The sequence below is a fragment of the Rhinoderma darwinii genome, chromosome 7, assembly GCF_050947455.1.
Source record: "Rhinoderma darwinii isolate aRhiDar2 chromosome 7, aRhiDar2.hap1, whole genome shotgun sequence".
NCBI lineage: Eukaryota > Metazoa > Chordata > Amphibia > Anura > Rhinodermatidae > Rhinoderma > Rhinoderma darwinii.
In genome coordinates this window covers 79088735-79103369 of record NC_134693.1, presented here as the reverse complement: position 1 = coordinate 79103369, position 14635 = coordinate 79088735, and the positions used below count along the sequence as shown (strand labels likewise).

Genomic DNA, 14635 nt, shown 5'->3' with positions numbered 1-14635 from the left:
CCGTACTGGGACGGATTCAAGTTAAATTCAAAATTGGATTCGTGTGCTGGATTTGCTAGACAAGTAGGGCTGTTTAAAACAATGAATTTAGCCCCCCCGACATGTTTCGCTGTCAACACAGCGTCCTCAGGGGATCACTAGCCCCAGTCTGCAGCTATTTAGCTGTCATATCTGTCACTGGATAAATTCTAGCACTCTGTGCTCTGTCTGGCAATACATGCAGACGGAGTGTAAACTGAGCGTGTGTGGCAGCAACATCGGCTATAACTTTTAAATTGTTCGTATACATTGTTTATGTCCACCTGGACATTCTTAGTGGTAAAATCATTAAAAGTTATTTTTTAATAATACCAGTCAGCAGTTGGGAAATTGGCTTTCAGTGTGCTTTGGTACACTTAGTTCTTAATGTGTATGGGCAGCTTTAACGTAAGGTGGTTAATGATTTTTTTTTTTTTTAATTATACCTGTGCGTACCAAAAAAATAAAAATAAAACATTCTTGGTGACATGCTAATCAAACACTAAAGTCACTTTAAAAAAAGATCTTACAGGAACTCTGTAATATAGACATATTCCAAACTTAGTCCCTAAGCTCATGCACATCCATACAGGAACCTCTATGGGAATGCGGTTTACACTGAGCTATATGTATGCAGCACATCCATAAAATAGGAATTCCAGCCATAAAACAGTTTTCGCATATCTTTCCTCTGACCACCTTTTTGCAGTACAAGTTGTCTAGAAGCCTTATGTATACGTTTGGCACATACGCCGGAAGCTTTTCCCAGCATTTACAGCAAATGTAGGGCTCCAATGAACAGAGCCTTAAAGACATAGCTGACTGCACAATCAACCTACCGGTAAGATAACCTGTATAGGAGTTTCCGGAACACAAAAACAGAGCAGGTTAAGAAAATATTAATGTGACATTGTATTATATTTATTGAAAATAAAAGTTACACCAAGCTCTTAAACCAATAGCAAACTTTATTTTAGCTCTGGAACGAAGTATTTATATCTGAATACAGAAAGAAGATAGTAATATTTTTCCTACTTTTAAAACCTAGACTTTGAGAAGCTCCATTTAATGCTATCGGTAGGCAATAACATTTGTAAAAAAACAATGCAATGTCTAGGTAATACAAACATTTTAGACAATATTTTTTCCCATCATGAGGAATAACTGTTTAGTTTTTTTTAAAGTAATCTTCAAGTGCATTCACAAGTTCCTGCTTTTTCCCACCCTTCAGCCCATAAATACGGCATGATTCCTTCAACACCGGCACCGTCAGTTTTCCTAATGTTCCATTCTTCACGTAGGCTCTAAGCTCTGCTTCAGAAATGGAGATTTCAGTCTTGGCCTTCTTTCCAGCTTGGCCATTACCATCACCTACAAAAAGTTAAATACAATTTAAGTCTTTAGAGGGATACCCCATCTTGTAGCGTTATTGCTGATCCCAAGAGGACTCCCAGAGTGTCACTGTGCAGGAAAAAACCCCACTGTAAAGGGGCTGCAGCACAACTAGCGCTGTGGCACCTTCATTCTGAGGATCGGTGGGGTTCCAACTAAAATGGTAACACTTTAGTAGCTAATTGACCATCCAGTCTATCCGTCTTACGATAATAGGTTCAATAACAGCATTCTGGAGTCCCAAATTTAGATACCCGCCTACCCAAGTAGGTACAAAGCCAAAGACTAAGTTGTGGAAGTTAATAAAGAACATTAAATTCACAAGAAGTAACCTACAAGAACAAGTAAAGACAGACATAAAATTCAGACACACTGTAGAGATGACAAGACATGAAAGGTCTAAGGCTAAATTCAGAAGAGCATGTCCGATTTGCGGTCATAAAAAACACAGTGTTTTTCCTGCATTACTTGTCCGCGTGGCATGCATTTTTCACGTCCGCGCAAGCACTTCATTTTTTTATTTCTCTGCTTTTCAATGTATTTGATGCGTGAAACACATGGATGAAAACACACCAATATGGGACATGCAGTGAGTTTCACGCAACGGACACACACTGCGTGAAAAACAATGAATGTGTGAATGGCCTCATTGAAGTACATGGGTCAGTGTGCTGTGAGTGATTTCAACGCATAGCACACAGACGAGTGCTACGCTCATCTGAATGAGCCCTAAAGATAAGGACGCAAAGGCAAAAAAGATGGGGGGGGGGGGGAGTGCATACCAGAATGCAGTACATAAAAAGTCAGCATCAATCGAAAGGGTTAAATTGATTTATGCCCATTGCATTCGATGCAAAATTATCATTATTGTCAAGAGCGATGTCAATCAACCACCTTACCTGGTTTCCGTTTCACTGCTTTGCTTCCTGGGTTGTACCCAGGTGGATAAACTAGCTCCTTAAATTCTTCTGACAGAGAGCCTAATCGATTATTTATCATGTCTGTCTTTGGTACTAGAATACAAAACATGTAAAAAAAACAAAACCTGTGAAACATCATCTTGATAAACAAAACTCCCCCCCACACACACCATTTTTCACACGATACAGTATATATATATATATATATATATATATATAGATTTATTTGCCTCCTCATACATAATTAATAGTGGAGTTTCACAAAGTATGTTGGCATTTCATATAAAAGTGCATAATACATAGACGAAACTGTAAGGGTATGTTCACACGGCCTGTCTTCAGCCGTTTTTCGGGCCGTAAACGGCCCGAAAAACGGCTGAAAGTATGGGGGCTGAACACCTCGAAACATCTGCCCATTGATTTCAAACATCTGCCCATTGATTTGCGTTCCGTTCCCACGGGGCGGTTTTTTACGTGTTCGCTTTTAAAAGGGGCCGCGTAAAAAAAACACCTCGTAAAAAGAAGTGCATATCACTTCTTGAGCCATTTTTCATGGACTCAACAGAAAAACAGCTCCAAAAACGGCTGTAAAAAACGCGGCAAAAAACAGCTGAAAATCAGGGGCTGTTTTCCCTTGAAAACAGCTCAGTTTTTACAGACGTTTTTTGTTAAGAGTGTGAACAAAGCCTCACAGCACTTTTTTCTTTTCGCTCTGCCATGTACCGCTCATCAGATGACCATTCCAAGATGGCTGCCTACGTTGGCAAAATTTAGCTATTTTAAGGCTTGTTCACACACAACGGAATTGCTGCCGAAAATTTTGTTTCGTTTTTTTTTACGGCAGAAAATGGTGCGTAAATTGCTGCGTTTTTCACAATGTTAAGAGATGGTGACATCTCTTCTGAAAAACGCATTAATTCTGTCCAGGAATTGACATGCTGCAGTACGAAAAATACGCACCACAGGTAAATTTCTGCTCTGAATTTTTACACAGTATGTAGATGAGATTGTATTCTGCTGCGTTTTTTCCGTCCGAAATTCCGGACTGAAAAAAACGCGGCAATTTTTCAGCGTGTGAACCAGCCCTTATTGTGTTGTGGATAGATGGCTTCTTTATATTAATGAGCTTGAACAATATTTCACACCTACTAATATTTCTGATGAGCGTTCCAGTGTTAAAAAGGAACAATGTGAGGGGGTTGTGCTCTGCTGTGCACTCTGACAGCCCCTATGAAGCCTGTTGAATGCAACTTGGCACCTAAACCCTTCAGGGATTGCAGGAAGTTTCAGATTTTTTTCGAAACCAAGATGAAGAAAAATCTATTGCGCCATATGTGGCTATACTTAAATGGGTTGTCTAAACTTGTAAAAAAAATTTTAGCAACTATTAGCAAAAAAGCAAAAACAAAAAAAACAAAACTTACTCATTCTTTAAAACCTGTGCAGCTTCAGTGTCGATGCTCTGGTGGTCCCCGCCAGTCCTGCAGTGATGACATCAAGTACATCATTCACATGACCACTATTTCCAATCACGGGTCTCAGTGGTGAGGCCAGTGATTGGCTTCAGCGGTCACTAGAGTGCTGGAGCGGCAGGGAGATTTAAAGTGTGAGTAACTTTTTTTTTTATTATAACATTTACTGAAATTTTTAAAAATCTCGGACAACCTTTTTAAGAGACTGTCTAAAGATTGCCAGTTTGAAGGGGATCTCTATGATACATTGAGAGATTGCCAAGTGTGTGGTATATTGAAAAAAAAAAAAAGCATCCAGAAAAGACTTCTAATCGAGCCTGATTCAACATTTAACATTGGAGATCACTATATCAATGGAAACAGCAGGGAGATGCACTAGAGTTGCATTTAGGAGTGAAGGTCAGCCTAAATAAGCTGATGCAAAGGACTAAAATAATGTGCAAAGGCAAAATTAACCTTGTTTTTAATGTGTAGGTCCAGTGTAGATTTAAAGATGCTATATTCAGAAAATGCAACAAAGCTGGACATATTCAATGGGTTTGTCACTATGAGAAGAATAACCACGCTGTCAAATGTAAGGGTATGTGCCCACACAAAATCAAAAATGTCTGAAAATACAGAGCTGTTTTCAAGGGAAAACAGCTCCTGATTTTCAGATTATTTTTTTTTAGCAACTCGCGTTTTTTACGGCCGTTTTTGGAGCCGTTTTTCTATAGAGTCAATGAAAAACGGCTCAAGAAGTGACATGCACTTCTTTTTTGCTGGGGTTCTTTTTTACCAGGTGTTTTGAAAAACAGCCACCTAAAAAACGCCCCGTCTGAACCGAACGCTGTATTTCCCATTGAAATCAATGGGCAGATGTTTGTAGGCGTTCTGCTTCCGATTTCCCAGTCGTTTTTCGGGACGTTTACGCCTGAAAACACTACATGTGCACATACCCTAAGGAGAAACAACAGGAAGGTCAAAAAAGTGGCGCTCATGTTGACAAAATAAACAAGAGGATGATAACGATGTAATAGATCTAGCTGGTCTTGAAATCTTTAAAGTAAAAGAGAATATAAAACAAGCTATATGGCGTAGCTATAGGGGTCGCAACGGACGCAGTTGCGACCAGGCCCCTAAGCTGATCACACTGGTACAGCTTCCAACTGTATCTGCGTCTTCAGAACGCAGATACAGTTGAGTTCAATGCTGGAGCCTTGCTCCAGCATTCACTGTGCCCAGAGTGGCTCATCGTGCCTGTCTGCACCGAGTCACTCACAGCACAGTGCAGAGTAGGAGAAGGATCTCTTCTACCCGTCGTGGGAACGGGGATAGGTAAGTAATCATGTTATTATTTTCTATTAGGTATATATGGGGGCATTATACTGGGTATGGGACGGGGACTCGTATGGTAGCTGCTGAGGGAACATTATACTGTATGGGGGCACTACAGTCTATGGGGCAGCCATGGGGTCATTATACTGTATGATGCAGCTATGGGTGGCAATATACTGTGGGGGCAGATATGGGGGGCATTATACTGTGTGGGGGGAAACTATGGAGAGCATTATACTGTATAGGGAAGCTATGGGGGGCATTATACTGTGTGGTGGCAGCTATGGGAAGGCATTATACTGTGGGGACAGCTATGGGTGGCATTATACTGTGGGGACAGCTATGGGTGGCAATATACTGTGGGGACAGCTATGGGTGGAAATATACTGTGGGGACAGCTATGGGGGCATTATACTATGGGGGACATTATACTGTGGAGGCAGCTATGGGGAGCATTATACTGTGTGGGGGCAGCTACAGGGGGCATTATACTGTGTGGCGGCAGCTATGGGGAGCATTATACTGAGGAGGCAGCCATGGGGGCATTATACTGTGGGGGCAGCATTATACTGAGGAGGCAGCTATCGGGGCATTATACTGTGGGGGCAGCTATGGGGAACATTATACTGAGGAGGCAGCTATGGGGGCATTATACTGTGGGGGCAGAATACTGTGGTGGTCAGCTATGGGGGAGCTATAGGGAGCATTATACTGTGGTGTTCAGCTATGGGAGGCATTATACGGTGTGGGGGCGTTATACTGTGTGAGGCAGCAATGGGGGGCATTATACTGTGTGGGGGCAACTATGTGAGCATAATACTGTGGGGGCATCCATGGGATTTGTCAGGCAAGGCGGCTGGGCAGAGGCATGCGCAAGTGTCTGGTGGTGTTGGGGAGAGATAGAGGGCCCAAGCTGAGATCTTGCCCCAGGGTCCATGAGTCTTTAGCTACGACCCTGTATATGGGTTACCCCTGGACAAAATCACAAGGATGGAACTTGACATTGGTTCTGTGGTGTCAAATCAGGTTACGAAGTGACATATTATTTTCTAAGTTCTTGGCTTAAACCTACACATATTCAACTAAAACAAGTCTTACACTGGTGAAAAGATTGTACCTACTGGTGTCATACCTGTAACAGCGAATTATAACAATGAAGATCATCCCCAAAAAGTTGTAAAAAATAATAACATTTTCAAGTAAAAAAAAATAAAAACACTAATGCCCTTTTTTCCGCATCAAGTCCTTTATTATTATTTAAAAAAATAAAACATGCATAATGGCCTAAACTATACAAATATTGTTATTTATTCCACGTGGTAAACAGCGTTAAAAAAATAAAAACCGTAAAAAACAAACAATGCCAAAATTTCTGTTTTTTGGTCACTTTGCCCTATAAAAATGTAAATAAAAAGTGATCAAAAAGTCGCATGTATCCAAAAATGCCCTCATACAGCTTAGTCGACGAAAAAATTTAAAAGTTATGGTTCTCACAACAGGACGACAGAAAAAATACATTATTTTTACAAAAGTAATTTTATTGTGCAAAACGTTGTAAAACATAAAAAAGAAGTGCTATAAATTTGGTATCACCAGAATCGTACTGACACGCAGAATTAACTTAACATGTAATTTAGAACACATGGTGAACGCTGTATAAAATAAAACCTAAAAAACGATGTCAGAATTGCTGTTTTTTTGGTCACCTTATAGCCCTCATACCACTAAGTCTATAAAAAAATAAAATTAGAAAGGACCTTTATCAGTGCCACACTGGCCTGCGCATAAAGGATTGCTTCACAGCGTAACACACATCCATGGATTATTTTATTGTATTTTTACCCCTTTATTAAACCACCTGACTATGCCCCTGATGTACTCTGCCCGGCTTACTACCAAGCAAAATCCACGCTCCAAGAAGCCAAATGGTGCTGCCTCCCTACCGAGCCCTAGTGTGCCCAAACAGCGGTTAACTTCCATATTTATGGCATCACCATACCTGGGAGAACCCTTTTAAAAAATTTTGAGGTGTGTGTCTCCAGTGGCACAAGGGATTTGAGCGATTACAACATATTTGCCACTGAAATATATCTAGGGAAAATTTGCCACTTTTACTTTGCACCATCCACAGCGCATTCATTTATGCTAAAGACCAAACACCTGTGGGGTGAAGATTCTCACTACACCCCTTAATAAATGCCTTGAGGGGTGTAGTTTCCAAAATGGGGTCACTTCTCAGGGGTTTCTTTTATTATCTCACATCAGAGCCTCTGCAATTGTGAACCAATACTTAGTAAATCGCCAAATTAGGCCTCAATTTTGCATGGTACTCTTTCACTCCTGAACCTTGTCAAAAGTCCAGGCAAAAGATTTGGGCCACATGTAGGGTGTTTCTAAAACCGGGGAACACAGCATAATAATTGGAGAGCTGTCTTGTTATGGTGGCACAAGCTGGGTACCACATATTGGAATATCTATGGAAAAAAATCCCATTTTCACTGTGCAACATCGAGTTCACACTAATTTCTGGAAAACACCTGCGGGGTCAAAATGCTCACTAAACCCCTAGATTATTTCCTTAAGGGGTGTAGTATCCCAAACTGAGTCACTTTTGGGTAGTTTCCACTGTCTTGATCCCATAGGGGCTTCACAAACACGACATGGTGCCAAGAAGCCAATCCAGCAAAATCTGTGCTCCAAAAGCCAAATGGCGCTCCTTCCATTCTGAGCCCTACTGTGTGCCTAAACAAAGGTTTATGACCACATATGGGGTATTGCCGTACTGGAGAAAGTGCTTTACAAATGTTGGGGTGCTTTTTCTCCTTTATTTGTTGAGAAAATGAAAAATTTTGAGGTAAAGATCCACTTATTGAAGAAAATGGTTTTTTTTTCATTTTCACTGCCCAATTTTAATAAAATCTATGAAACACCTGTGAGGTCAAAATGCTGACTACACCCCTAGATGAATTCCTCAAGGGGTGTAGTTTCGTAAATGGAGTCACTTCTTGGTAGTTTCCACTGTAATGGTACCTCAGGGGCTTTGCAAAAGCGACAAGGTGCCAAAAACAAAATCCAGCAAGATCTGTACTCCAAAAGCCAAACAGCGCTCTTGTTCTGAGCCTTGCCGTGTGGCCAAACAGCAGTTTATTCCCACTTATGGGGTATTTCCGTACTCCAGAGAAGTTGCTTTACAAATGTTAAGGGCTTTTTTTTCTTTATTCCTTGTGGACATTGTTTTTTTTTTAGATAAAACTACATCTTATTGAAAAAAATTTAAATTTTTCATTCTCATGTCCAAATTCTAATAAAATCTATGAAAGACCTGTGGGGTCAAATTGCTCAGTACAAATCTAGATTTATTCCTTGTGGGGTGTAGTTTCCAAAATGGGGTCTTTTTGAGGTGTTTCCTTTGTTTTGGCTGCACAAGACCTCTTCAAACCGGACATGGTGCCTAAAATATAGTCTAATAAAATGAAGGCCCCAAAATCCACTAGGTGCTTCTTTGCTTCTGAGGCCTGTGCTTCAGTAAATTAGAACACTAGGGCCACATGTGGGATATTTCTAAAGACTGCAGAATCTGGGCAATAAATATTGAGTTGTGTTTCTCTGGTAAACCCTTCTGTGTTACAGAAAAAAATGGATTAATTATGAATTTCTAAAAAAAACTAATTTAATTTGTAAATTTCACTTCCACATTGCTTTAATTCTTCTGAAATGCCTAAAGGGTTAAGAAACTTTCTAAATGCTGTTTTGAATACTTTGAGGGGTGCAATTCTTAAAACGGGGTGACTTATGGGGTTTGTATTGTATAAACCCCTCAAAGCCACTTCACAACTGAACTGGTGTCTGTAAAAATAGCCTTTTGAAATTTTCTTGAAAATGGGAGAAATCTCTGCGAAAGTTCTATGCATTGTAATGTCCTAGAAAAATAAAAGGATGTTCAAATAAACTATACATAAAGTAGACATATGGGAAATGTTAATTCGAAGCTATTTTGTCTGGTATTAATATTTTTTTTAATACAAGCACATACATTTACATTTAGAAAAATGCTAATTTTTGCAATTGTTCGCTGAATTTTGGTGTTTTTCACCACTAACAAAGTACAATATCTCACGAGAAAACCATCTCAGAATTGCTTGGATAGATAAAAGCATTCCAAAGTTATTATCACAAAGTGACACGTAAGATTTGAAAAATAAGGCTCTGTCAGGAAGCTCAAAAGTGGCTGCAGCGGGAAAGGGTTAACAAATGCATCTCACGGGTTGTTCGCTCTAAAACATTTTGAATATCTTCCAGTGACAAACTACTTAACTGATAGCTACTTAAAGGGGTTGTCCGAGATTTAATCACTTTGTGTTAATGCTTGTAATTTATAAATGCTAAATACATTTGCAATATACTTACATTTTCCAAAGTGGCCTCGTTTCCAGATCCTGCCGTGGGGAACTTGATGGGTGATGTCACTCTCTGCTCTGGCCACTTTGTTGATCTTGAATTATTTTCCTGGTATACGTCACATCACTTGTGACGTGGTGTATATCGGCTTGTTCTGTTGTAACAGGCATGCGCGGCCCTTGCCGTTATCTCGAAAACAGCAGGGACTGCGAGAACAGCAGTGACAGAGTATGCACGTTACGGGCTGTGAAGCAGAACAAGCCGATATACACCACGTCACAAGTCACGTGTCGTATACCCAACAAAGAATTCAAGATCAACAAAGCGGCCAGAGCCAGTGCAGAGAGTGACGTCACCCGTCACGTTCCCCACGGCAGGACCTGGAAAATGTAAGTATATTACAAATTTATTTACATTTATAAATTACAAGCATTAACACAAAGTTTGAGGCCCGGTGTCATTGAAAAAGATTCCTAGGTACATTTATTAGATGTTGGCACAGCTGTGGTAGAGGTCATTTAAAATACCTCTAGCCTTTTGTAGCAGGCACATACCAGCATTAAAAAAAAAAAGTTGTTCCTGTGAAAGGTCCAGCAAAATCCACATGAATTCTTTGCCATGTACAGAGGACCATTCCGAGCTATGTAGGGGTTCTGTTTCTGGCATGCTGACACCCAAGACAGCGCTGTGCTAGTTGTAATTAGCGGCCAGAGCCAGTGCAGAGAGTGACGTCACCCGTCACGTTCCCCACGGCAGGACCTGGAAAATGTAAGTATATTACAAATGTATTTACATTTATAAATTACAAGCATTAACACAAAGTCAATAAATCTTGGACAACCCCTTTAATGTGGATGGACTTTTAAGCACAGTTAACTATATTTTACAATTGATGCACAGAGGTTACACTGGACAGTGGTTGTATAATGTTCGAAATCAGAGTCTAGTTCTTCGGTTTTGTCTGAGAACTCCGGGAACTACATGTCGGCCATACTGAAGTGATAGAGGGCTTTGTATGGTGGCTTGGAATTGACAAATTAGACAACTAGAACAGCGCTGTCTCGGGTGTCAGCATGCCAGAAACAGAACCCCTACATAGCTCGTAATGGTCCTCTGTACATGGCAAAGAATTCATGTGGATTTTGCTGGACCTTTCACGGGAACAACTTTTTTTTTTTAATGCTGGTATGTGCCTGCTACAAAAGGCTAGAGGTATTTTAAATGACCTCTACCACAGCTGTGCCAACATCTAATGTACCTAGGAATCTTTTTGCAAAGTGTTTCTGAACAACTTATCAATGACACTGGGCCTCAGTCTCTAAAAATGTTCAAACGTTATTTAAGGGTAATGGTATGTGCACCCACAAACTCAAAAACATCTGAAAATACGGCGCTGTTTTCAAGGGAAAACAGCTCCTGATTTTCAGCCATTTTTTAAGCCACTCGCGTTTTTAGCTGAGTTTTTTACGGCCGTTTTTGGAGCGGTTTTCAATAGTCGATGAAAAACGGCTCCAAAAACAGCTATAGAAGTGACATGCACTTCTTTTTCGCGGCCGTTTTCAAATCAAAATTCATATTCAATTTTGTCCACTAAAACTGTGAATTTTTTAATTTTCACATAGGATTAAAGAGAAAAAGCCGCCCAACATTTGAAAACCAATTTCTCCCGAGTATGGCAATATCCCATATGTGGTTAAAAATATATATATATTTTTTATTATAAATTAATTAACCCTTTCAGGACTGATCCTTTTTTGCTTTTTAATTTTAGTTTTTCACTCCCCGCCTTCCAAGAGCCATAACTTTTTAATTTTTCCGTCAATAGACTGGTGTGAGGGCTTAATTTTTGCAGGAGGAGTTGTAGTTTCTATTGACACCATTTAAAGTAGCATATAATGTACTGGGAAACTGAAAAAAAGAATTATTTGCGGGCTGAAATTGGAAAAAACTGATTCCTCCATAGTTTTTGGGGTTTTGTTTTTACGCCTTTCACCGTGCAGTAAAAATTACAACCTAATTTTAATCTGCGTCTCAATAAGATTATGGTGATACCAAATTGACATAGTTTTTTTTATATTTTACTACTTTTACAAAGAATAGACTATTAGTTAAAAAAAAAATTGTTTTATATCACCACATTCTGAGAGGCATAAGTTTTTTTTTTTGTTCGATTGAGCGCTGTGAGGGCTTATTTTTAGCGGGACGAGCTGTAGCTTTTATTGGTACCATTTTATGGTACATACAACTTCTTGATCACTTTTTATTACAATACAGATCGAAGGTGACCAAAAAACAGCGATTTTGGCTTTTTAAACTCTATTTCTTACAGCGTTCACCGCGCGCAATAAATTAAGTTTTACTTTATTCTGCAAGTCAGTACAATTACGGCAATACCATATGTATACCGTTTTTTTAATGTTTTGCAGCGTTTGTACAATAAAATCAAATTTTTATATCATTATTTATTTTTTGTGTCACTATATTCTGAGAGCCATAACTTTTTTTATTTTTCAGTCAAAAAAGCTGTGCAAAGACTTGCTTTTTGCGGGACGGGTGTTAGTTTTTACTGGTACTATTTTGGGGTACATGCGACTTTTTGATCACTTTTTATTCTATATCTTGGGAGGGGTGGTGGCCAAAAAATAGTGTTGCTGGCATAGTTTTTCATTTTTTCTTTTTGCGGTGTTCAGCGTGCGGGAAAATAAACATTATAGTTTTATAGTTTGGGACGTTACGAACGCGGTAATACCAAATATGTGTACTTTTTTAAACGTTTTCATTTTTTAAAAGACATAGGGAAAAAAACACTTATTTTTACACTTTACTGAAATATTTTAACTTTTTTCTTTTTTGACCTTCAGCACTGATCACTGCTAGAATACATTACACTACCTAGTAGCGTAATGTATTACAACGGTCAGAGTGACGTCACAGTTACTCTGACAGCAAGCCTATGAGGACCAGCCAGAGGCATCGATCAATCAATGCATTTAAGGGGTTAATTGCCGAAATCAGCGGCGAGGAACCGCTGATTGGCAACACTGTAGTGTCAGCTGTCTGGGACAGCTGACCTCCCGATTTCCGATGCACAATGTCGCCGAAAGTGTGCATCGGGAACGAGACATTGACTTCCTGTCACTCTGAAAGGAAGCCTCTCAGGACCAGCCTTTGGCTGGTCCTAATAGGCTTCCGTCCATGGCAGTCACAGAGGCCTCCGTTTGTCATTCTAACCATCGGCAAACCGCGCGATTTCAGAGCGGCGTCTGCCGAAGCGCTAGAAACCCCTAAAATGCGGCAATCGCATAAGATCGCTGCATTTAAGGAGTTAATTGCCAAAATCAGCGGCAAAGGACCGCTGGCCGGCAAGAGTGGAGTGTCAGCTGTCGGAAACAGTGAACCTCCCGGTTCCCGATGCACACTGAACGACTCAGTAACTATACGTCCTTGTGGGGGACGTAACCTCCAGCGACGTATAGTTACTGAGTGGCGCGGCTAGGGGTTAAGCAATGACCTGACACTTTTTGCGAAGTTGATGGCTAAGAGATTAAAACTTTTTCTACAACATTTGATACACCTGGAACAAGTGGGGTTTGCCCCAGGGAGGGAAGGCAGGAAAAACCCTATCCGACTAATAATCGAATACACTTGGCCCGACAAAAGGATGCCATTGCTCCTTCTCTGTACTGTTCCCGAGAAGGCCTTTCATGTCCATGTAGCCCAACAGCTAGAGTTGTAGTTAATAATACTTAATCAGCCTCTTTTCCCATTAGGAATGGTACCAGTCAGGGCTGCCAACTATCCCTTTTATTATTCATTCTTAGGGTATGTTCACACGCTGAGAGGCAGTTACGTGTGAAAAGACAGACTGTTAACAGCTGCCTCGTTTCACACGTAAAAGCTCCTCCTCGTAATTTACGAGGCGTCTGAGACGCTCGTAAACCTTGAGCCGTGCTTCATTGATTTCAATGAAGAACGGCTCAAATTACGTGGCAAAGAAGTGCCCTGCACTTCTTTGCCGAGGCAGTAAATTTACGCGTCGTCGTTTGACAGCTGTCAAACAACGACGCGTAAATTACAGGTCGTCTGCACAGTACGTCGGCAAACCCATTCAAATGAATGGGCAGATGTTTGCCGACGTATTGCAGCCCTATTTTCAGACGTAAAACGAGGCATAATACGCCTCGTATACGTCTGAAATTTGGCCGTGTGAACATACCCTTACAGTTGAAACCCTTCTACAGGTTAAAGACAACAAAATAGAAAGCCTACACACAAAAGCACATCATGAGCAAGTAGCAGTATTTGCGGACGATAGATTATTGATAATATCCAACCTGACCATGGCCTTTCGGCGATAAAAGACCATATTGGCACGTTTTGGCAGTATTAGAATAAATTTAGCTAAATCACAGGAACTCAACTTTAACCCCTTAAGGACGCAGCCTAATTTTGGCCTTAAGGCTCAGAGCCCATTTTTCAAATCTGACATATTTCACTTTATGTGGTAATAACGTCGGAATGCTTAAACCTATCCAAGCAATTCTGAGATTGTTTTCTCGTGACACATTGGGCTTCATGTTCGTGGTAAAATTTGGTCGATATATTCAGTGTTTATTGGTGAAAAATTGCAAAATTTAGAGAAAATGTTGAAAAAATTGAATTTTTCAGAATTTAAATGCATCTGCTTGTAAAACAGACGGTTATACCACCCAAAATAGTTACGAGTTCACATTTCCCATATGTCTACTTTAGATTAGCATTGTTTTTTGAACATTCTTTTATTTTTCTTGGACGTTACAAGGCTTAGAACATAAACAGCAATTTCTCAAATTGTTAAGAAAATTTCAAAAGCCTTTTTTTAAGGTACCTGTTCAGTTCTGAAGTGGCTTTGAGGGGCCTATGTATTAGAAACCCTGATAAAACACCCCATTTTAAAAACTAGACCCCTCAAAGTATTCAAAACAGCATTTAGCAAGTTTTTTAACCCTTCAGGCATTTCACAGGAATTAAAGCAAAGTGGAGGTGAAATTTGCAAATTTCATTTTTCTTGCTGAATTTCAATTTGATTAAAAAATTTTTTTGTAACACAGAAGGTTTTACCAGAGAAACACTACTAAA

At 40.0% G+C, this 14635-nt stretch overlaps 1 protein-coding gene across 3 annotated transcripts in view; it reads right to left on the bottom strand.

Moving 5' to 3' along the window:
• Window positions 1-966: 966 nt before the first annotated feature.
• The window catches only part of XRCC6 (X-ray repair cross complementing 6), a 228146-nt gene continuing 214477 nt past the window's right edge, over window positions 967-14635 (bottom strand). For all 3 annotated transcript variants that reach the window (XM_075833597.1, XM_075833595.1, XM_075833596.1), the window contains 2 exons: window positions 2310-2423; window positions 967-1389 (listed from right to left, as the gene is read on the bottom strand). In XM_075833597.1, coding sequence (XP_075689712.1) covers window positions 1187-1389; window positions 2310-2423 — 317 coding nt within the window. In that variant the 3' untranslated portion in view covers window positions 967-1186. The remainder of the gene's footprint in view (window positions 1390-2309; window positions 2424-14635) is intronic.